Source organism: Podarcis bocagei (assembly GCF_964188305.1).
Source record: "Podarcis bocagei genome assembly, chromosome: 16".
Lineage (NCBI taxonomy): Eukaryota > Metazoa > Chordata > Lepidosauria > Squamata > Lacertidae > Podarcis > Podarcis bocagei.
Genome location: NC_138142.1, coordinates 20,067,484 through 20,090,688, shown reverse-complemented (window position 1 = coordinate 20,090,688; position 23,205 = coordinate 20,067,484). Strand labels below are relative to the sequence as shown.

General features: G+C 48.5%; 1 protein-coding gene across 3 annotated transcripts in view; it reads left to right on the top strand.

Moving 5' to 3' along the window:
• The window catches only part of AP1B1 (adaptor related protein complex 1 subunit beta 1), a 52,941-nt gene extending 38,774 nt beyond the window's left edge, over positions 1–14,167 (top strand). For all 3 annotated transcript variants that reach the window (XM_081174790.1, XM_081174788.1, XM_081174789.1), the window contains 7 exons: positions 247–387; positions 2,338–2,483; positions 4,869–4,998; positions 7,079–7,163; positions 8,968–9,054; positions 10,373–10,527; positions 13,397–14,167. In XM_081174790.1, the coding sequence (XP_081030916.1) occupies positions 247–387; positions 2,338–2,483; positions 4,869–4,998; positions 7,079–7,163; positions 8,968–9,054; positions 10,373–10,527; positions 13,397–13,471 (819 nt within the window). In that variant the 3' untranslated portion in view covers positions 13,472–14,167. The remainder of the gene's footprint in view (positions 1–246; positions 388–2,337; positions 2,484–4,868; positions 4,999–7,078; positions 7,164–8,967; positions 9,055–10,372; positions 10,528–13,396) is intronic.
• Positions 14,168–23,205: the final 9,038 nt, after the last annotated feature.

Genomic DNA, 23,205 nt, shown 5'->3' with positions numbered 1-23,205 from the left:
GACCAATGGTCTGATGCAATATTAGGCAGATTTCTATAAAAGCTTGTGCATTTGCCTCTTCTTGTAAGTCACAAAGTGGCCCTTCCCAAAGGGTGCCGACCGCTGCAGCTCTGTGTAATGTCTCCTGCTCCTCTGCTCCTTACTCTTAAGCCACCTCCTGTAGGCAACCATGTCTCTGCCCACCCCACTGCCTTTGGAGTTGCCTCTGTGAACTTGTAACATCTTGGTGTCTTTGTCTCCCTGCAGATGGGAGGCCCCAGTTTTGCAGCGCCCAGCGCGGTCATGCCCTCCAACTTGGGAGCGCCCCTGGGCGGGGGCTTGGGAGACCTCTTCGACCTGGCCGGCGGCGTGGGAACATTGTCCGGGTCCTACGTAGCTCCCAAAACGGTGAGTAGCACTGGCCCCCGAGGAGTGCCAGGGGCCAAGTGGCTCTCAATACCATTGCTTGTAAGATGCCTGGCACCTCTCTGTGGGTAACGGGCTTCTTTGCTTTGGCTAGACCCAATGGTAGGGCCGGCCCCAACAGGGAACGAAAGGGCCTGAGCTCCCTAGGTGCTCCATGAGTGCATTGGTCTAGAGAAGGGATGGGGAATGTCTGTGATCCTCCAGATGTTGTTGGACTCCACTTCCCATCAGCTCCCCAAAGCAGCATGACCCGTGGTGAAGAATAATGGGAGCTGTAGTCCAACAGCTTCTGGAGGCCATAGATATTCCCCACCCCAGACCTGGTCTGATGCTCTCCTGGAGCTCCCAGTGAGTATCAGGTTCTCTCATACCCTGTTGGGGCCGGCCCTACCATTTGATCATCATCCCTGATTACTGACCATGGTGGTTGGAGCTGATGGGAACTACATATTTCCCATCCCTAGACTAGTGTGGGGTTATGTAACTTCTGCATCCACTAGTTCCCCTAGCAGGAGCAGCAAAATCCACAGATTATTTTTATTATTTATTGCGTCAAAAGTAGAGTAGTTTTAAAAAAACCAGGCCCTGCTGAGTAGTCTTACAGTTGAGAGGGATGAGATGCTATCCAATGTCAGCCATACTCCGAGCAGTCAGTGGGGTTGTGTTACTAGTCCCCAATTAAAAATTGCAAGCTCCTCAATGTTGAGGACCCATCCTGTAGAAGTGTAAGCTATAAAAAGAATGGATTGAGCCTAGGCTAAGTTTGCTGAACTTGGGGTGTCCCATTGGAATCGGTGAGTGCTTGTACAAGTTAATTTTACTCACAGTAGACCCATTGCAATTAACACCATCATGTTCATTGGTTTCAGCGGGTCTTTTCTGTGTAAAACTGAACGCTGCCCTTAGTCTTGACATCGTTCCAGTTGAAATTCACATGATTTCAAAGTGCAACTGACTTAGTCCAGATCGAATTCCAACATTTGGGTAGGGGGACAGGTTCTTTTAGGATTTTTTTGTTTTTCATTTTATAACATACAGTCGTACCTCAGAAGTCGAACAGAATCCGTTCCGCAAATCTTTTCGACTTCCAAAACATTCGGAAACCAAGGCACCATTTCCGATTGGCTTCAGGAAGCTCCCGCAGCCAATTGGAAGCCGTGCCAGACGATTGGGTTCCAAAGAAAATTCGCAAACCAGAACACTCACTTCTGGGTTTGTGGTGTTTGGGAGTCAAAATGTTCGAGTACTAAGGTGTTCGGCTTCCAAGGTACGACTGTATATAAAAGAGAGCTCTTATAACAACAGATGAAAACAAAAAGAAGAAAAAAAAACCCGTAAAACAAGTCACATACGGGTTAAATAACAGAGGTAATGAAAGGAAAAAAGTGGGAATAAAAGTTGTATTTTCATAGATAAATAATATTAAGTATTGCTTGATTGAGACGCGGGTGGCGCTGTGGGTTAAACCACTGAGCCTAGGACTTGCCAATCAGAAGGTTGGCGGTTCGAATCCCCATGACGGGGTGAGCTCCCGTTGCTCTGTCCCTGCTCCTGCCAACCTAGCAGTTCGAAAGCACGTCAAAGTGCAAGTAGATAAATAGGTACCACTCCGGCAGGAAGGTAAACAGTGTTTCCGTGCGCTTCTCTGGTTCACCATAAGCGGCTTAGTCATGCTGGCCACATGACCCGGAAGCTGTATGCTGGCTCCCTTGGCCAATAAAGCGAGATGAGCGCTGCAACCCCAGAGTCGGCCACGACTGGACCTAATGGTCAGGGATCCTTTTACCTTTACCTGTTCCTTGATTGTCAAGTAGTGTTCCAGATTTTCCAGGCTTGTGATGGTGGTTTCATTGCAAACGATGGCCCTGCTGTGTGTGCAATGAAGGAATCTACCCCCAGTGCATCAACTAATGTCGCCTTGTACCATTTCAGGTCTGGCTCCCGGCCGTGAAGGCCAAGGGTTTGGAGATTTCGGGTACCTTCAGCCGTCAAGTGGGCTCCATCTCCATGGACCTCGTGCTCTCCAACAAGGCCCTGCAAGTCATGTCTGACTTCGCCATCCAGTTCAACCGGAACAGGTAAAAGCCGCCGCCTCTTCCCTTCCTCTGGTGTGTTTCAGTGTGGCCTTCTCTCCCCACCCCCACAAGGAGTCCTCCCATACGGAGGGGGTGCCATAGCTAGGGAGCCTCTTGTGATGATCCTTGTGTCGCTGAATGGCTGGTTTGATGAACCAACCTCGCCCTCTAAGAAGTTGACTGAAGAGGCTTAACCAGCTAGGACAAGGCGGGGAATATTCTTTCCAGCCTGAGAGCCGCATACCCTCATATACCACCTTCCGGGGGCCACCTGGCAGTGGTGGGCGGGGCCAAAAGTGGGCAGGGCCACAGATTGAACTGCACCCACCAATAGCATAGCCAGGGCTAGCGGTCCCTTGTGGAACATTTGAAAATTGCTGAAGTTCTTGGCAGACCACTTAAGGCAGCAATTCCCAAACTTGGGCCCCCAGCTATTTTTTTTGGACTACAACTCCCATCATCCCTAGCTACCGGGACCCAGTGGTCAGGAATAATGGGAATTGTAGTCCAAAATAAACCCAGGTGAAGACCCAAGTTTGGGAAACACTGACTTAAGGGGGAGTTTGTTTATTATTTTTGCCATTTGTAATGCGCTGTGCTAAAGGCGATAGGATATTGAATTGGATCCTTATTGTTTCTTGCCTGTTGCGTTCGGTTGTATGCTGTGTCTGTGCCATTTACTAATTCCTGTGCCGGCCGGTTTGGAAGAGACGCAGCTTAGTTGCACAGCATGTGCTTGGCGAGCAGAAGTTCCCAGGTTAAGACCCCAGCAACTCCAGGCAGGGCTGGAAGTGTCCCTTGTCTGGAGCCCTGGAGAGCTGCTACCAGTCAGTGTAGGCAGTACTGAGTGATATGGACCAATGCATCTGACCCAGTCTATACGGCAGCTTCTTATGTACCCCTCACACTCTTGCCAGCTTCCTGCCTCCCTGATGGAGCGTGACCTGGCATCTAAACTCCTTTGCCAAAGAAAGCCTGTTGCTGGTTTCTTTACAGTGTCTCTTCTAATCTTAAACAGGAGAGTTTTGTAGCAGCCCTTTAAATATTTCCTTGTGTTTACACTAACTTGTATCCTTTCTTTACGATATGATAGAGATTTATATACAATAATTTTATTAGGAAATGCACTGAGCACTGTATTCAACAATGGATTATAGGAAGGGAGAATGCAAGAGGAAAGATGTATTTTTGCTAGTAGCCTATCTTCTGAGATTAAACAAAGCACAACTATTAAAATGGTTCCAGCTAATCCAGTGAGACTTCTAGGGTTAGTATTTTAAGTTCTCTATAGACTTGTGTGTATGGGAATATAATGTTTAATCTCCTCTGAATCATGTGTTGCTAGAGAGGTTTGTCACTGGCTAATGGGAATTTAATGAAGTTCAGACTGCATAATCTAGTATTAATTGTCATTAACATCTGTATATTTGTAAAGTCAAATGTCTGAAGCAGAAGTTTTTTTACCTTTTTTATAGCTGGCAGCATTAAACCTTAAACATTCATACTATCAATAAAGGTTTTTATTTTTATGATGTGAAAAAATGAAAAGAAAAGAAAGCCTGTTGCTGCTGCTGCTGCCGCCGCTGGTTGCATCTTGCTGTATTTCCTCGTCCGTATCCCTTGCAACCCCCGGTGTTGCAAGTAAATAAGGAATACCTGTTGCCCCCTCAAAATGTGTCCAAGAATCGACAGATGCAGCAGGGGAGAAAAAGAAGGCAAAGTTTATTGCTGAGCAATAAAGACCCAGTGGAATAGTTTCCAGAGCCTGGGCATTGGGTTTTTATACCTGAGTACAAACAGCGTAAAACATGACATATTCGTATGTTGCAGCAAAAATCAAACCAATGAGCGCGCACCAGCTCTTCCTCTGCCCATGTAAAGAATACTTCTGCTTTTCTCAGGTGGTGCGTCAATTTGCCCTTTACCCTAATTTTCAGCAATAAAGAGGAGAAGAAACCTATTTGGCTGTTGAAACCTGAATAACCCCCACCATCTGTTATTGACTTAGAACATTGCATTGTGGCTGACTACTTTTTCCTGTTCCCTAACCCAGCCCCATCTCAAGAACCTGAGAAGCTGTCTGGAGAAGGTTCCCTATAGAAAATGCCAACACATCAGATTTATTGTTTCCTTCAAGCACAATAGCAGGGCAGAGAGAGAAATAGGGCAGAGGGCAACTTTTGGATTTTTAAGATTTAAGCGCTTTTAGCTCTGCTGAAGCCTTAGTGATTTGAACATCATTAGGATACATGGATATATAAAAATCATCATTAGGATATATGGTTATATATGGATATATGATTATATAGAAATCATAAAGGTAAAATTCTTCCAGGTGGTCTTGCCACACCGGGGGCCCTCCCCTTCTAACTGGCTGTTCCCTTTCAGCTTCGGCCTGGCCCCCGCCGCACCCCTCCAGGTCCACGCCCCTCTTGCTCCAAACCAGAGCGTGGAGATCTCCCTTCCCCTCAACACGGTCGGCTCAGTCATGAAGATGGACCCCCTGAACAACCTCCAGGTGAGCCAAGGTGGCAAGGGGTCAGCAGCAGGTCATGTGGTGCAGAGGCCGTAGTTCAGTGGCAGAGCCCCTGCTCTGCATGCAGAAGGAAGTCCCAGGTTGTGTGCCAGCTTCAGTCCCCGGCATCTGCAGCCTGGGCTGGGAGAGAGACCTCCCTGTGTGAAACCCAAGAGAGAGCTGCTGGCAGTCAGTGCAAACAATACTGAACTGGACGGACCCATGGTCCGATTCAATATTGGGTAGCTGTTTAACTCAGCTGTAGTTTGTTTGTTTTTAACCACATGGACTAGAATCTTAATGTGGTCTGTAGCTTAGTGGAAGAGCATCTGCTATGCCTATAGAAAATGCCAACCCCCAATGGCATTTCCAGGTAGGACTGTGAGAGAGACCCCTGCCTGAACTCCCTGGCTGTTGGTGTAGACAGTGCTGAACTGGACATCTATTTATCATTGGGTATCTATTTGTCATTTCTATTCTATTCTGTTTACTTATATCCTGCCTTTTCCCGTCACAGGGATTCAAGGCAGCTTGCAACTAAAATAGAAACAGTGAAAATCATTGGGGGGGGGGAAGCAATCGTTTTTAAAAACACACAATTAAACGTCAGCAGAATTAAACTTTAAAAAAGTCATATCTGTATCCTCATTTTAATCCCAAGGGGAAATATTTAAAAAATAAAAATTCCTGCCTGTTGCACAAAAGGTCATTCAAGACAGTTAGCAATGTTAAACAGAAAAACCATTAACGGTGGCAAACCTGGAGTGGTCCAACATCTAAGGATCGTCGGGGACTCCAGAAACTGAAAGAACAACACAGCTTTTGTTTGTCACTTGAGGGCTTCTGTCCATAAGAAATCAGAAACAATCTCAGGACAAAATGGGGCAAGGAAATAATGAAGACAGAGCTCCAGTGGTTCAGGACAATTTGTTCTCCTATAATAATAATAATAGTAATAATGATGATGATGATGATGATGATGATGATGATGATAATAATAATTTATTTATACCCCGCCCATCTGGCTGAGTTTCCCCAGCCACTCTGGGCAGCTCCCAATCAAGTGTTAAAAACAGTACAGCATTAAATATTAAAAACTTCTCTGAACAGGGCTGCCTTCGGATGTCTTTAAAAGAGAAGATAGCTGCTTATTTCCTTCACATCTGCTGGGAGGGCGTTCCACAGGGCAGGTGCCACTACCGAGAAGGCCCTCTGTCTGGTTCCCTGTAACCTCACTTCTCGCAATGAGGGAACCGCCAGAAGGCCCTCGGCGCTGGAGCTCAGTGTCCAGGGAATCCTAATATTTGTGCAGGCAAAAACCAAAGAGGAAGAAATCTGGTAGAGAAATAATACATTTCTTCTAGTATTTTTAGATCTGGCCATTTGTATCACACCTTTCCCGCCAGCAAGCTCAAGGTGCTGTGTGTGGTTCTCTTTCTCCCCATTTTATACTCACAACAACACTGTCAGGTAGGTCAGGCTGAGACATTGTGACTGGCCCGAGGGAAACGCTCTTGTCTGGAGCTCTGGAGAGCCACGCATCAGTCACATTGATAAATAAAAGGAACCCCACCCCCCACCCCCGTTTTGCCCATCATCAACCCACACAACAATGTGGCAGGGTGATCCACATGTGACTTACTTATTGCAAGAACGTAAGGAAAGCCGGCTGGATCTTTTAGGGGCCTGTCTAGCCCAGCATCTTCTTCTCACAGTGGCCAAGCAGATGCCCAGAATTGTAGGTGATATACTTGCAATTTGGCAAGTATTTATCTTTGTGGATCTGTACAGTTCTATGGAAAATCAGTGGAAGCTTTTACACATGCACGTGCATGCACGTTTATGCAAGCCTTTGCAAGGCACCAGCTTCTGTTTCAGCAGACTCCGTAACGCTTTGGAACACATCTTAAGAGCTAGAAACTTGAGTAGTATTCTGAAACAAAGTTCTGTCCCGTGCTCTGTGCTCCTGCAGAATTGTGGCTTGTGTTCCTAGCCCAGTTCTGGAATGTCTGTTGGTGGGTCCCAGCCTAGCCAGAGAATCTTATCTTCTTCTTCCCCACCCTGCTTCTCTGTTTGGTTCCAGGTGGCCGTGAAGAACAACATAGATGTGTTCTACTTCAGCACCCTCTACCCTCTGCACATCCTCTTTGTGGAAGACGGGAAAATGGGTAGGTTGGTGAGAGTCTGGGATGCAGAAGACGGGAAGACCCTGAAGCTGGAAGGATGAAAAAGACTTGGGTGCCTCCTCCAGGAGTAGCATTTTCGGCCGCATCCACACCATGTGTTTTAAGCACTGCAATACCACTTTATACCCTCATGGGATTGCCCCAGAGAATTCTGGGAGCTGTAGTTTGGTGTTGTTAGGAGAGACTCCCTATTCCCCTCCCAGAACTACACTTCCCAGAGTTCCTCAGGAATTATTATTATTATTATTATTATTATTATTATTATTATTATTATTATTATTAATACCCCGCCCTCCCCAGCCATAGCCAGGCTTAGGGCAGCTAACACCAATAAAATCACAGTAAAAACATAATAGGGGGGAAAGAGAGGGGGGGAAACCCCCAATTTAAAATACAGGTTAAAGTGCAATTTAAAATGCAGCCTCATTTTAAAGTAGCTGATAAATCAAGACCATAAGGGGAGGGAAACATAAGGGTCAGACCGAGTCCAAAGCAAAGCCTAGGTGGAGCAGCTCTGTCTTGCAGGCCCTGCAGAAAGATGTCAAGTCCCCCAGGGCCCTAGTCTCTTGTGACAGAGCGTTCACATCAGGGCCAGTGCTGAAAAGGCCCTAGCCCTGGTTGAAACCAGGCTGTGGATGGTTAAATCACTCTGAGAATCGAGCTCTGGGAGGGGAACAGGGGCCTCCTATCAACCCTCATCGCCCTTAAACTACAACTCCCAGGTTTCTCGGGGGCAGGGGGAGGCCATGACTGTTCAGAATGGGCTTTAAATGTTGTGGTGTGAAGGTGGCCCAAGTCTTCATGAGCCACAGAGAGTGGGGTTGACTCCCCTAGATCAGATGAGCGAGCTTCAGAGCAGAGTGACAGTCTGAGCCTGGGGTTCCATAAGAACCCAGCAAGAACCTAGTGGCTGGATCTGACCAAAGGGGGCCTATCCAGTCCAGCATCCTGTTCTCACAGTGACCCAACCGGATGCCTCAATGAGAACCCCACAAGCAGGACCCGAGTGCAACATCCACACACCCTCCCCTTGTGATTCCCTGCACTGCCTCTTGACAGCAGAGGCATGAACATAACCATGGACAGCTCCTACCCTCCGTGAATTTGACTAATCCCCCTTGAAAGCCGTCAGAGAGTTGGTTGCACCACTTCTGGGGGCAAATTCCACAGTTTTAACTTGGTGCTGGGTGGAGGAAGTGCTTCCGTTCGTCTGCCCCGAGTCTTCCAACACCTTCCTTATGCTAGACCCCAAGTGAGACTTGAAGACCACCATAAAGATAGAAGCACCTGCCATTCTACACTCTTTGGAGTACTAGACCTGGGGAAGAGGCTGGTAGCTCAGTGATAAAAGCAGTTGCGGACCCAGGTTTCTTAGGAGAGGTGGCTCCTGCGTCGCTTTAAAGGAGGGACCCTTTTCTGGAAAGGCTTCCCCCTCTTCCCCCCACATCCAACCCACACTGGAGAACCAGTGTGGTGTAGTGGTTAAGAGCGGTAGACGTCTCTGCTCCTCCACATGCAGCTGCTGGGTGACCTTGGGCCAGTCACACTTCTCTGAAGTCTCTCAGCCTCACTCACCTTACAGAGTGTTTGTTGCGGGGGAGGAAGGGAAAGGAGAATGTTAGCCGCTTTGAGACTCCTTCAGGTAGTGATAAAGCGGGATATCAAATCCAAACTCTTCTTCTTCTTCTTCTTCTTCTTCTTCTTCTTCTTCTTCTGCTTCTGCTTCTGCTTCTGCTTCTGCTTCTGCTTCTGCTTCTGCTTCTGCTTCTGCTTCTTCCTCCTCCAGAGCGACAGATGTTCCTGGCTACCTGGAAGGACATCCCCAACGAGAATGAAGCACAGTTCCAGATCAAAGACTGCCCTCTTGGCGCAGGTGAGAAGAGAGCTGTCTAATCTAGAATAGCTGCTGACCGTTTGCTTATATGCCCTCCTGTTCTCTAGAGAGCTCAGACCAGCTTCGCTGTGGTTTCTAGGCACATAACGGCGACGGCAAGCTGGAATTCGTAAACTGGTATGCTGTTGTACTAAGGAGCTAGGGCAGGTTGCCACTTCCACTCGTATGGACCCAACAGTAGCGACCCTCCAGTAGAGAGCCTTTTGACCTGTGACAACCGGTGCCCTTTGGGACCGGTAGGGCAGAAGGCAGGGAGCCCAACAGTAAAAGGTAAAGGGACCCCTGACCGTTAGGTCCGGTTGTGGACAACTCTGGGGTTGCGGCGCTCATCTCGCTTTATTGGACGAGGGAGCTGGCGTACAGCTTCCGGGTCATTTGGCCAGTGTGACTAAGCCGCTTCTAGCGAACCAAAGCAGCGCATGGAAACGCCATTTACCTTCCCGCCGGAGCAGTACCTATTTATCTACTTGCACTTCATGCTTTCAAACTGCTAGGTTGGCAGGACCTGGGACTGAGCAACGGGAGCTCACCCCGTCGCGGGGATTCGAACTGCCAACCTTCTGATCAGCAAGCCCTAGGCTCTGCGGTTTAGACCACAGCGCCACCCGCATAGTAGGTGGCGCCAAAGCCAGTAACATGCAGAGCCAACTCATTCTTAGTTTCTCCTTTGTCCTCCTCCCTTCTGAGTTCTATAGGGACAGCATTGAGACTTAGGAGGAGGAAGAAGCTGATTGGACACTCCCATGCCCTTGACTGGTGGTTAAGTAGGAAGGCTTGCAGGTGGGGGCTGACTGAGTTTGGTGGGGCAGTGCCGTTACATTACCTATTGTGGTGTAGCGGTTAGAGTGCCAGACTAGGACCTGGGAGGCCAGGGTTCAAATCCCCACTTGGCCGTGGATCTCACTTGGGTTAGCTTGAGCCAGTCACTACCTCTTAGCCTAACCTCCCTCGCAGGGTCGTTGTGTGGATTAAAGAAGGGGAGGAGAAGAATGTGCATTACCTTGAGCTCCTTAAGAGGGGGGAAAGCAGGATGGAAATGCACTGAATAAATTTAATTTTCCTAGGAAGCTCCTTATACTGAGTCAGACTCATTGGTCCATATCTCTCAGTATTATCTACACCGACAGCCAGCAGCAGTGTTCTTCTGCAAACATAAGAACTAGGAACTTGATTCTTTCTTTTCATCTGAGAGCTGGAAGCCTCAAGCAAACTGAAGCTGGTGTCCATTCAGTTTTGTGTGCATGTGCAATAGTGCCACGATTTATTTGCATGTGTGTATGTGTATCTGGTCCCACAGATGCAGTTAGCAGCAAGCTTCAAGGAAGCAACATCTTCACCATTGCAAAGAGGAATGTTGAAGGCCAAGACATGCTGTACCAGTCCCTCAAGCTGACCAATGGCATCTGGGTCCTGGCAGAGCTGCGGATCCAACCTGGGAGCAATAACTTCACGGTATGGCCCTTCTTGTGCACCTCCCTGCTCTTTGCAGAGGTTCTCTGTATAGTTCTATCATTGTTTTAGGCATAGACGATTCAGTGATATTAACAGGTGCTTTTAAAATTTGCTGGGTGTGGTGCAAAAATCATTGCCCACCTGGTCACCCCACAGATAGCACCTTAGATCTTCCCTTCCCACCTTAAGAAACTCCGTTTTCACAGAGTGACTTTTCCCCTCCCTTTAGAACATTGGAAAACATCCCACAAGGACAAAGTGATGAAAACCTTGCAGTCTTATTCTATAGTAAGATAAGCCATACCCCAGGGCTGGTGCAAGTAGTCAGCTGGGTTGGGCACTGGCCAAGTGTCCCTCTCCATCCTGACCCGGCCACACCACTACTTATCAAACACATGCCACCAGGGCCCACAAGTGCCTGATCTGGCTGACTGCTGGTATCAGGCCTGTGGAGTTTCTCATTTTTGCACAGTGCCTAAGAAAGCAGCCTCAAAAAAAAAAAAAATCAGGTGAGGGAGGAGGAATGGGCTGGGTTAAAAAGCCTGTGAATTTCTTAAAAAGCAAACCTCATGGGGAGAGCATTCCATAGTCAGGGTGCTGCCACCAAGAAGTCTCTCTGGTGTTCCCCCCCCCCCCCCATTATTTGGGGGTCTCTGGAGAAGGGCCTGTAGTTGAAGCCCCACCCTTTCCATACATCTGAAATGAGACATGATTACCAAAAACATATCCACCTGCTTCCCCGCCCCATCCTGCCCCATCGGATAGAACTGGTGGCGTGCTCTTGTTTTTCCTTCCTGCTTTGGTTATGAAACATTCTCCCCCCCCCCCACATTTGGGGTGACAATTTAATCTATTTGTATGTGTGTGTTTTTGTTTTTCCATGTCCATCCGCCCTCCCCATGGGCCCGCCCCTCCCTGATCTTTCAGGATTTGGAGGTTAGCAGAATATTTGTGTGCTTTTCATTCTATTTTTTTAAAAAAAGAAATCTTCTGAATCCAGCTGCTTACTCTCCACTTCACCCCCTGCCATTTTATTCCAGCCCCTCCCCCTGCCAGCTTGCGCCTGATGTTCTTTTTGGCAGTGCTGCACCACCAAGCAAGCACCACCCTAACAGATAACAGACCATGCCAGCGGTGGGAGGGGGGAAGACTTCAGAAGAGCAATGACACCGGTGACGGGGGGGGGGGGGAGGAGAGAATGGGTGTTAATCCAGATGTTGTGGGACTCCCATCAGCAACCATGTCCACAATGGTCAGGGATGATGGGAATTGTAGTTCAGCAGATGGCTGCAGGTTTCACCATCACTGAAATAATACCTTGCTCAGAACCAGAGTTTCTCCTTTCACCTTGTGTGGCAAGGCCAGTCTGCCCTTTCAGTGGGTACTAGGGCGGTTCATAAAAAACATGTGTTGTTTTATTAAATGCTTGCTCCAAAGGTCTTATCTTACTACACTAGGGATTATATAGCCATATCTGAAATTTCAAGCATATCAGTTAATATCTTGACCCTCCTCCACGAAAACAGCTGTTTACTTGGCTGTTTTCCTATGTCATGAAGGCTGAAATTTCAACAGAGTGGAGCAGGGTCAAGATACAGTGGTGCCTCGCAAGACAAAAATAATCCGTTCTGTGATTCTCTTCGTCTAACGGTTTTTTCGTCTTGCGAAGCAAGCCCATTGAAGGATTAGCGTATTAGCGCTATTAGCGGCTTTTAGAGGCTTTTAGCGGCTTATCAGCTTATCGGATCAGCTGATAAGCAGCTTAGCGGCTTAGAAAAAGGGGGGGGAGGAAAAAAACCCCGCAGGAACTCGCAAGACATTTTCGTCTTGCAAAGCAAGCCCATAGGAGATTCGTTTTGCGAAGCACCTCCAAAACGGAAAACTCTTTTGTCTAGCGAGTTTTCCGTCTTGCGAGGCATTCGTCTTGGGGGGCACCACTGTACTAACTGCTATAGCTATATAATCCCTAGTGTAGTAAGATAAGACCTTTGGAGCAGGCATTTTAAAACAAAAGTTTTTTATGAACCTCCATAATGGGTACCCCTCCCTTTCCCAGGTTATTAACACAAGCTGGACCAGTGCTGTCTCTAAAAACCCTAGAGAGACAAGCTGGTGTAGTGGTTAGAGCAGTTCCACCGACCTGGCAGCTTCCCAATGACACTGGACTTGCAAGTCCCATCATCCCTGACTGAGTCCCTTGCTGACATCAGCACCTTTGATAGAGGGAGGGATTGGCTGTGCCCACAATATTCATTTAAAGCACTGCAGTACCACTTTTAACAGCAATGGCTCTTCCCCCCCCCAAGCCCCGCAGAATCCTGGGAGTTGTAGTTGGTTAAGGGCACCGAGAGTTGTTAGGAGAGAGCCCTTTAGTTCTGCTCACAGAGCTACAATTCACAGAGATGCCTGGAAAGAGGGGTTGACCACTCTGGGGATTGTAGCACTGTGAGGGGAACTGTAAAGCTCTCTCCTAACATCTCTTAATGAACTACAACTCCCAGGATCCTCGGGTGGGTGGAGCCATGACGCGGTAAAGCGGTGCTTTGATTATACGGTGCAGTTGTGACATTTGTTTCAGGGGAAGGACGGGAGGGGAAACTTCCAATCTGGAAAAGGCCGCCTTGAGCTAAAACTGCAGCTGCCGCTCTCTTTTCCACCCACTGATAACTTGGCATAACCGTCCTCCTTTTAATCTCTGAGCATGTCGTCTTTTATTTTTTTCCTCTCCCCCCGTCTCCTGGATTAAATATGCTCCAGTTTACTAACACTGCTGGCCTAGTAAGAAACTCTGCACTTCTGCGTTCAGAGGGAGAGAAAGAGAGGGATACATAAATACATATATTTCCCTCTTCCTCCTTTTCTCCTGCAGCTGTCTCTGAAGTGTCGGGCTCCTGAAGTGGCCCAGCACGTTTTCCAGGCCTACGAAACCATCCTGAAGAACTGAAGTCTCCTCCATGCGCTGCTGCTGCTGCCCTCCCGTCTCTTTTCTGCCCCTTCCCTCCCAAACCCACCTCCTCCTCCCCACCCCCCCATCCCAGAAGCAGTGGTGAGATTTCATTGGGACCAACAAAGAAACAAAAAACACCCCAAACCCCTCCAGGCCTGCCCCTCTCTTTGTGGGATCAAACCCCTCCCGACCCAAGCTGTGTTTTCAACGCTTCTGAAACGACAGCATTAATCGCCTAGAAGTTGGGAACCGGCAAGGAGGGCAGGGGTGGGGTGAGGTTGGGGGATGTTGGAGAGCAGCCGGGACCCAGTCTTCAGCTTTGGGGGAAACGTAGAGGTGCTGGGAAGAAGATCTCTGCAGAGGGGATGGGAGATTTTTGCTGTGTGCGTGTGTGTTGCATGTCAACTTCAGAATTCCTGCCTCCCTGTTCCCCTCGGCTGACGTTCTGCCTGTTCTCGAGAGCCCTGCACTCAGCTCTCTCTCTTTTTGCCCTTTGTACATGTGCAGAAGTTCGACGATCAGCGTGAGATCACGTGCACCGTGCTGTGGCTATGCGAGTCAGGGAGGTGGTGGTGATGATGATGATGCCCATGCGCCTTTTTAGAGTCTCCCCACCCCCACCCCACCCTTTGCCGTCTTGCTAGTCTCTCATCTGAATAAACAATCAATCAGCTCCTAGTGCTGAAAACGAAAGCGAAGTGGTTTGTGCTTTCCTTGCCCAGCCTTAAAAAAAAAAAAAAACCCAGAAGATCTCTATGCATGTTGGGGGTGGGGAAATTAATAACAATAATAATAATTTTTATTTATTCCCCGCCCTCCCCAGCCAAGGCCGGGCTCAGGGCGGCTAACAAGCAGTAATAAAAACAAGTTGAATGAATACAACTTAAAAACAAAATTAAAATACAACATTAAAACATTAAAATGTAGCCTCATCACAGGAGGAGAAAGGGAAAAAAGAAAGAGAGGGAGGGAATCAAATTGGCTCCAAGCCAAAGGCCAGGCGGAACAACTCTTGTCTTACAGGCCCTGCAGAAAGAAATCTGATCCTGCAGGGCCCTGGTCTCATGTGGCAGAGCGTTCCACCAGGCTGGAGCCAGTGTTGAGAAGGCCCTGGCTCTGGTTGAAGCCAATCTAACTTCCTTAGGGCCCAGGACCTCTAGGGTGTTGCTGTTTATGGACCTTGAGGCTCTTCGTGGGGCATACTGGGAGAGGCGGTCCCGTAGGTACGAGGGTCCTCAGTTAATATGGTGGGTGATCACTTGCTTATAAAGCAAGGGAGGGGGGGATCGGTGACCCTGCAGATGTTGCTACCTGTCATTTATGCCAGCAGGTCTGTAGGAACAGAGGATGCTGCCTTATACTGAGTCAAACCATTGGCTCGGTATTGTCTTCAGCGATTGGTTAATCTGCGGAACTCACTCCTGCAGGAGCCACTGACTCGTGTGTGGCTTTAAAAAGAGGGCAGGGCAAATTCATGGAGGAGGAGACGACAAATCCACGGTTACCAGCCACAATGGCTATGCTCCTGTCTCCACAGTCTGAGGCAGCAATGCTTCTGAGTACCAGATTCTGGAAATGGCAAGAGGGGAGTAATGTGTGCAAGTCCTGTTTGTGGACTTCCTATTGGGGCATCTGGTTGGCTACTGTGAGAGCGGGATATGCTGGACTAGATGGGCCACAGGCCTGATCCTGCACGGCTCTTCTTGTGTTCAGGCCAGTGCCCCATCCAGTTCTCACAGTGGCCAACCAGATGCCCGAATGGGAAGCTTGCAAACGGAATCTGAGCCCAAGAGCATTCTCTCTTCATGTGGTTTTCAGCAGCTGGAATTCAGAAGTTTTGTTGCCTCTGACAGTGGAAAGAGAATGCAGCCATTAAGGTTAATAAGTTCAATAGCTGACGTTTCAATTTTTCTTTAAAAGCTCTGATTGCAGATTCTGGGCATCTAGGTAAATTTAGACTCTGGGTTTAATGGTCCTATGGGAGGACTCAGACAGCTGTCAGTATTGCATCAGTGGTGAAGCATACGATGCCTGAACCAGATTGGCCTGGGATTAGGCAATTTTCTATATTTGGGGTTGGAGTGGGGAGTGAGATTTCTCTCCTGCTGGTGTTGGCCTCCATGAAAAAATGGGAACAGTTGAGTCTGTCCCAAATGTTCAGCAGCTGCCTCAAAGGAGGAAAACGTCTCTTTTCCCTATGTGTTGTGTAGGCAAAGGCTTGGCTGTCTGTCGCAACGAATGTGTGAGGATGTTGTGTGAATGTGCCCACAGGCAGCTGGTGCCAACCATCACGGCTGCCTCCTAGCAGGCAGGTGTTCACACCCACGGAATTCATAAAGAATGCTCAGCAATCCAAGAAATGTGAACTCTAACTTAGGAAGAGAACGCCTGAGTTCCAGTGAATCCCCATAGATGTTCGTGTTGACCTTTAATTTGCTCCAAATTCCATAGAGCGGCAATGGGGTCCTTCTGGGTGATGTCGGGCTCCAGTACCCCATAAGTATCAGCCACCGACAATCACGGATGGTGGGAGTTTTAGCCCAGCAACATCTTGAAGCTGCAACCTCTGGACTGTCTTCAAGGGTTACCCCACATTCAGTGCAATACAGTAGTCTAGGCAGGAGGTCAGCAGAGTGAAAAGGGAAATGCTCATAATAGGTGACATGATAGAAGTTTATAAAACGCAAGCATGACATGGAGAAAGTGAGCAGGATTCGGACTCGTGAAGCTGAATGTTGGAAGATTCAGGACAGGATTTCATCACACAGCAGAGAGTTAAAATTATGGAACTCACTCAGGAGACGGTGATGTCTATCAACATAGATGGCTTTAAAAGTGACAAATTTGCGAAGGGGAGGACTATTGATGGATGCTAGCCGTGATGGCTATTGTCTGTCTCCACGATCGGAGGCAGCCCTGCTTCTGAACACCAGTTGCTGGAAATTTCAGGAGGGAAGAAGGGTCTTGTGTTCAAGTCCTGTTTGTGGGTTTGGCTGTTTGGCTACTGTGAGACCAGGATTCCGGTCTAGATGGGCCGTTGCCCTGATCTGGCAGGCTCTTACATTCTCATTCCTGCTCTGGGTGCCCTCCAAGTTCTAGACATTCAGGCTGGAGAGATGATAGGAACCCGAAAGACCTGGAGCATACCAGGTTCGGGGAGGCTGACCTAAAACAAGGGGGAGGAACTCATCACCCACCCACCCCGGACTACAACTCCCATCACCCCTGATTATTGACTGTGGGGCCTGATTGGAGTCCTATTCCAGCAGACTACACATTTATCAAACTGCTCTACTGCTCAAGTACAACAATCAGCTCGTTCGATATACATATCTTTTGCATCACTTTCCAGAGTGCTTATTTGCCGGCCTGGTGAAGAATACTTAAAATATGGCCTTTTCTGTTGGCTCCTGCAAGGGCATCTCTCCCTTGCCTCTCTTTGCATAGTGCTAAAAGCCATTGCTGTTTATCCTCCTCTCCCACCGCCACTCCTCCTGGCTCCTGGGTATTGTCCCCATCCTATTAAACCTCTCAAACACCTCCTGCCTCTCAGCCTGGCATCAAAGCTCTCAATGTGCTGGGATGCTTGTCCACTGGCCCAATTTTATTTTATTTTTTGCTGAGTGAGCTGCATGGATTTGTGGGCGAGAGCTCTCTCTGTGTGCTGTTCCATCGCAGCAGTTTGGCCAAGGAGAACCAGGCACTGTGGCAGAGCCTTACGAGTCCACCAGAGGTCCAGTTGCAAGCAAGCCCGAGGATGTAAACAAAGCCCTGCCAAACTGCACTTCCTGAATCTAGGATTCTGCCTCCAGCCACATCCAGTAGGGAAGGACTGATCTGCCAGTTTGGGGGCACTCTCCGTTTCTTCCTTTTCCACATTTGCACCTTGACTTGCAAACTTCTTTTTAAAAAATGACACAAAAAAGGCAGTGACTCACCCATGGCTGGGTCAGTATTTGAACCCTGGGTCTCTGGCCCCACCCACCACTGGCATGTGGCCCCCAGCAGGCCCCCCAGTAAGGAATGCGGCCCCTGGAGCAGAAAAAGAAAATGTTCCTCAGTCCTGATAGTAGTCTTGGGTTTTTGTTTTCCTTTTTGCCAAACCTGACGTCTCACTCTCGCCGTTCCTCAAACCCTTGTTCCTAAAATACTCTTTCCCCATACCTCTGTTTTATATTGCCAGGCCGCCTCCACTCTGAACAGTCACATGGTCTGCTTATTCCTCTCCGCAAGTTTTGCCCATCTGCTCCTTAAATGTGCTAATTCCTTCCAGCTACACGTTCAGCTTTTCCATCTGAAACAGCTGCTCTCTTGGCGCAAGAGGTGTGCCTCGTGCCTCCCCAAACCCCAAAGGAGCCCTGTCTGTTTCCTGCTCCTCTAGGAAGCTCCTTGCAGCCTCAACCCAGTTTGTCTGGCCTCTATAAACTGGGATGAAAGCTGAAAGTGCCATATTGTTTACACACGCCATTTCTACACTGCTTCGGATATAAACCTTATCTCTATGCGGTGTGTGGAAAGCGAACACAACGCCAATGATGTGTGGGGCTTGTGCTTGATCCAGAAGCTGCGGCTGCTGCAAAATGCTGCGACGTGATTGGTGGCGGGAGCTTGGCTTGTCAGCATCTAACACCTGTGAAACCAAAGGGTGTGACGGAAGCAGGAAAGCTACCTTTGCTGCCTTCACAGCTACACAGTGATGGTATACTCTTAACACAGTGCTTCTTGCACTTATTCAGGCTAAAAAAAATTATTGTTGTAGGTTTGGGAGATCCTTCTGGATCAGGTATAGGCAAACTTAGCCGTCCAGATGTTTTGAGACTACAACTCCCATCACCCCTAGCTAACAGGACCAGTGGTCAGGGATGATGGGAATTGTAGTCCCAAAACATCTGGAGGGCCAAGTTTGCCTATGTTTGTTCTTGATGATCCCCTAAGTCAGGGGTCAGCAAACGTTTTCAACAGGGGGCCTGTCCACTGTCCCTCAGACCTTCTGGGGGCCGGACTATATTTTGGGGGGGGGAAATGAATGAATTTTTATGCCCCACAAATAACCCAGAGATACATTTTAAATAAAAGCACACATTCTACTCATGTAAAAACACCAGGCAGGCCCCACAAATAACACAGAGGTTCATTTTAAATAAAAGGGCACATTCTACTCATGTAAAAACACGCTGATTCCTGGACTGTCTGCAGGCCGGATTTAGAAGGTGCTTGGGCTGGATCTGGCCCCCGGGCCTTAGTTTGCCTACCCATGTCCTAAGTCCCTTCTAACTGCTGAGGTCCTGTGCCCAGTGGGGTTAAAATAGGACAAGAAGAGGTTGCTGAACTAGTCAGATGAGTTTTGTGGGACAGTGACCTTAGCTGGGAACAAGTGTCCTCATCAGTATCCCAAAAGAATGAGCTAGGTTGCAAGAGCTACCAATAAAAAGGTTTTTTTTAAAAAAAGGGTAAAGGAACCCTGGATGGTTAAGTCCAGTCAAAGGCCGAGGGAGCCAGCGTTTGTCCACAGACAGCTTTCCAGGTCATGTGGCCAGCATGACTAAACCGCTTCTAGCACAACATAACACCATGATGGAAACCAGAGCGCACGGAAATGCCGTTTACCTTCCCGCCACAGCAGTACCTATTTATCTACTTGCACTGGTGTGCTTTCGAACTGCTAGGTTGGCAGGAGCTGGGACAGAGCAACGGGAGCTCACCTCCGTCGCGGGGATTCGAACCGCTGACCTTCTGATCGGCAAGCCCAAGAGGCTCAGTGGTTTAGACCACAGTGCCATTTGCGTCCCAATAAGTGACTACCAATAAGTGATGGTGAGCTCCAGGCCAATGGATGGGCCTTTTCTTCACACCCCCTTACCTAGCTGCTCGGTAGAAGAACAGCCACTGTTATGGGGGAACTGGAATCAGGCTGGAAGCTGGAGACACAGAGACGTGTTTGCACTGTGCTGGATCCAAAGCTGTGGCTAAGCGAGAAGCAAGATCTGTTGGGGTGTTAATGATGTGAGCCGCTCCATCCTGTGCTCAGGTTGCATATATGCGTAGATATATCTTAAAGGAACCACAATCTTTGCTGAGCCTCATTCCAAGGAAACAGAAGCCTAAGCCTGAGGTGCCTGGAATCTCTTGACTGCTCTGCGATTGGGGTGGCATGTAACATGCTTAATAATAATAATAATAATAATAATAATAATAATAATAATAATTTTTTATTTATATCCCGCCCTCCCTAACCGAAGCCGGGCTCAGGGCGGCTAACAACAATAAAATAATACAATATTCTAAAATCATTTCATTATAAAATTAATTCAAATCAAATTAATGGCAACCATTGGGCTAGAGTTCTGTGAAGATTGCCAAAGGAGGGAGTCAGGCTGTGCCTTGGCCAAAGGCCTGGTGGAACAGCTCTGTCTTGCAGGCCCTGCGGAAAGATGTCAAGTCCCGCAGGCCCTAGTCTCTTGTGACAGAGCGTTCCACCAGATTGGAGCCACAGCCGAAAAAGCCCTGGCTCTGGTTGAGGCCAGCCTAACCTCTCCGTGGCCTGGGACCTCCAAGATGTTTTTGTTTGAAGACCGTAAGTTCCTCTGTGGGACATACTAGGAGAGGCGGTCCCGTAGGTACGAGGGTCCTAGGCCATATAGGGCTTTGAAGGTTAAAACCAGCACCTTAAACCTGATCCTGTACTCCACCGGGAGCCAGTGCAGCTGGTATAGCACTGGGTGAATGTGATCTCACAGCGAGGACCCCGTAAGGAGTCTCGCCACGGCATTCTGCACCCACTGGAGTTTCTTGGTCAGTCTCAAGGGCAGCCCCACGTAGAGCGAGTTACAATAATCTAGTCTGGAGGTGACCGTCACGTGGATCACAGTGGCTAGGTCAGAGTGAGAGAGGTAAGGAGCCAACTGCTTAGCTTAGCGGACATGAAAAATGAGTGGAGTGGGTATTTAAAGCTATTGTACCATGCCGGCTGGGGATGATGGGAGCTGTATATCCAAAGCACTTGGAGGGCACCAGCTTGGGGAAGCCTGATGATGCAATTATCTTTCTCACGTGACATTCCCCCCACGGAGGGTGTTTTTGACTGGCATCCCATGAGGGTCTGCTAAGCCCCTCTTTGTCTGCTCTCTTACTCGCATTCCCACATCGATTTGCCACAGTGCAGACAATGATGAGAGCCTGTCCTCTGGCGAGAGCAGGCTACGCTTTTTGCTGCAATCAGAAATTCCTCCTCCTGATGAGCTTTTGTGCCAAGTGGAAGCTGACAGCCTCCTTGCAGCGAGCAGCCCCCTCTCTGCTCCTTTCAGCTCAGGACAATCAAGTGATTTCAACATTCTGGAAGGAACAGCATTCTCCAGGAACGCGGGCGGACGGGCTTTCTTCCCCTCGCACAAGCCAACGGATGGAGTTCGTTGAACAAAAGGGGCCTGACTTAAGACTTGCAATCATGGAAACACCAGGCAGAGACTGGCCGTCAACCTTAAACATTGTCTTGTGGTCTACATTCTAGGCAGGAAGATGTACAGACTGTGAGCAACTTCATCTTGTTGCAGAAACAAAGGGATTCAAGGTTGTTTCAGCTGCACAGGCACCTGGGGGTATTCTTGGGTCATTCAGAGGTCACTGTGTTTCTCTGTAGAACTTGGAGTTCTGCCTGTCCAAGACAATCAAGATCCTTCCCTCCCTCTCCCCCCTCCCTCTCTCACACACACACAAGAGAGGGGGAAATGAGAATTGCTTATATACCAGTAAATCACTGTGGCTTGCAGGAGAGCTTGTTTTGCGAATTCCAGTGTAACCCGGAGCAGAGATTTCAGACTGACAGCCTTGTGCTATGGAACAGCATGCCTGTTGAGATATAACAGGTGTCTCCTCTCTGCACTTTCTGGGAACATCTGAAGACATTTCTGCAAGCATTCCCAGCTGGATGAATGCCTCCCTGGGTATCTGTTTTGAATTTTCTTAATTATTTATCTGACGTCATTTTCTGTAGCTTTTAACTGTCCTTTAGCTGGTTTACTGAGGTTTCTGCATCACCTCGAAGCATATGTGTGGAAGGCAATAAATATATTAAACACACACATTGCTATGTGTCTGCCTGAAGACCAGGAGATTAAGATCATGGGCAAAAAAAAGAGCTTTAAGCTGAGTTTGTGAATTGGCTATGCCCTGACTGCAAGGACTATTCAGGATCTACAGCAGAGGGTCTTTCCCAATTGGGAGATATTGTATCCCACTTGGGGTTGCTAAGTTGGATGAGGCTGCTTGTTCCCTTGCCTCCAGAGGCTGGCTAATTTGGCAGCGTCTGCTGGTGCTGGGCAGTAGCTTGCTGGGAGTCTGTGAGTATGTACAGTTCTGGCCCACCCTAAAAAGTGACTTGGACGGAACTCGATCTGCAACTTTTGAACACCTTTGCCTTGCCTTCTGTAAGCCCAGTGTCCAGTTCCAATTTATAGAGGCTCTCAAAGGCTACTAGCCACAACAGCTAAGTTCTACCTCCACCAACAGAGGCAGTATGTCTCTGAATGCCCCTGGCTGGGAGGAATCTAAAGCAGAAGGAGGGCTGTTGAGTTCATGTCCTGCATTTGGTTGGCCGCTGTGAGAACAGGATGCCGTACCAGATGGCTAAACCTGATCCAACAGCCAGATTTTTCTTATGTTCTTCTGAGTAACAGTAAAGGAGCACTGTTGCCTTCATGCCCCACCTGTAAGTTTCCTGGAGCCGTCGGAAGGGCCACTGTGGGATACAGGATACTGATCCAGCAGAGCTGCTCTAATCTTCTCTTTCATGCAGCCTCACCTGGAAAACAAGGGTCAGTGAGAGTCTCTAAACCCCCTACCCTGCAGGAACAGGAGTAGAACAGTCTCCCATTCATCCAGTTCTCTTCAGTATTTTCTGCACTGACTGGCAGCAGCTCTCCAGGGTTTCAGGCATGGGACCTTCCCAGCCCCACCAGGAGATGTGGCAGATCAAACCTGTGACCTTCTGTATGTTCTACCAATGAGCTACTGCCCTTCTCCCACTTGCATGTTGGAAAGATTCAGGACAGGTAAAAGGGAGGATTTCCTCCCACCGTGCCTAATTAAACTATGAAACTCCCTCCCACAGTAGGCAGGGATGGCCACCAGCTTGGACAGCTTTGAAAGAGGATCAGACAGATTCACGGAGGAGAGGGCTATTGATGGCTACTAGCTATGATGGTTATGATCTGCCTCCACAGCAATGCTTCTGAATGCCAGTTGCTGGAAACTGTAAGCATGGGGAGTGCTCTTGTGTTCAGGTCTTTCTCGAGGGTTTCCTATTGGGGGCATCTGGTTGGCTATTTTGAGAACACGATTCTGGATGGGATGGGCCACTGGGCTGATCCATCAGGCTCTCCTCATGTTCTGACATTTGCAAATATTAAACAGTAAGTCTGGGGAGAGTTGCGATGTTCTTGGTGGTTCATTAAGACCTTCACCTTCCTGCCAGACTCCTCATTTCTCAATCAGGCTGAGTCGGGTGTTTTGAGTGCAAGGCTGATATTTCTTTTTATAGCTGCGGTAATTAAATCATTTCGTTAGCAGCAGACTTAAGGCAGGGAGCTGTTCTCCTACACATTCCACTGCGCTGGGTTTCCAGAGCAGACTTGGGAATGCTGGAAAGTTGTCGTGATTTCCTGTTAGAAACAGCTGGTTGGCGGTGGGGATGTGGGTACTCTATTATTTTTCTCACAACAATTTTCACGGGCTGT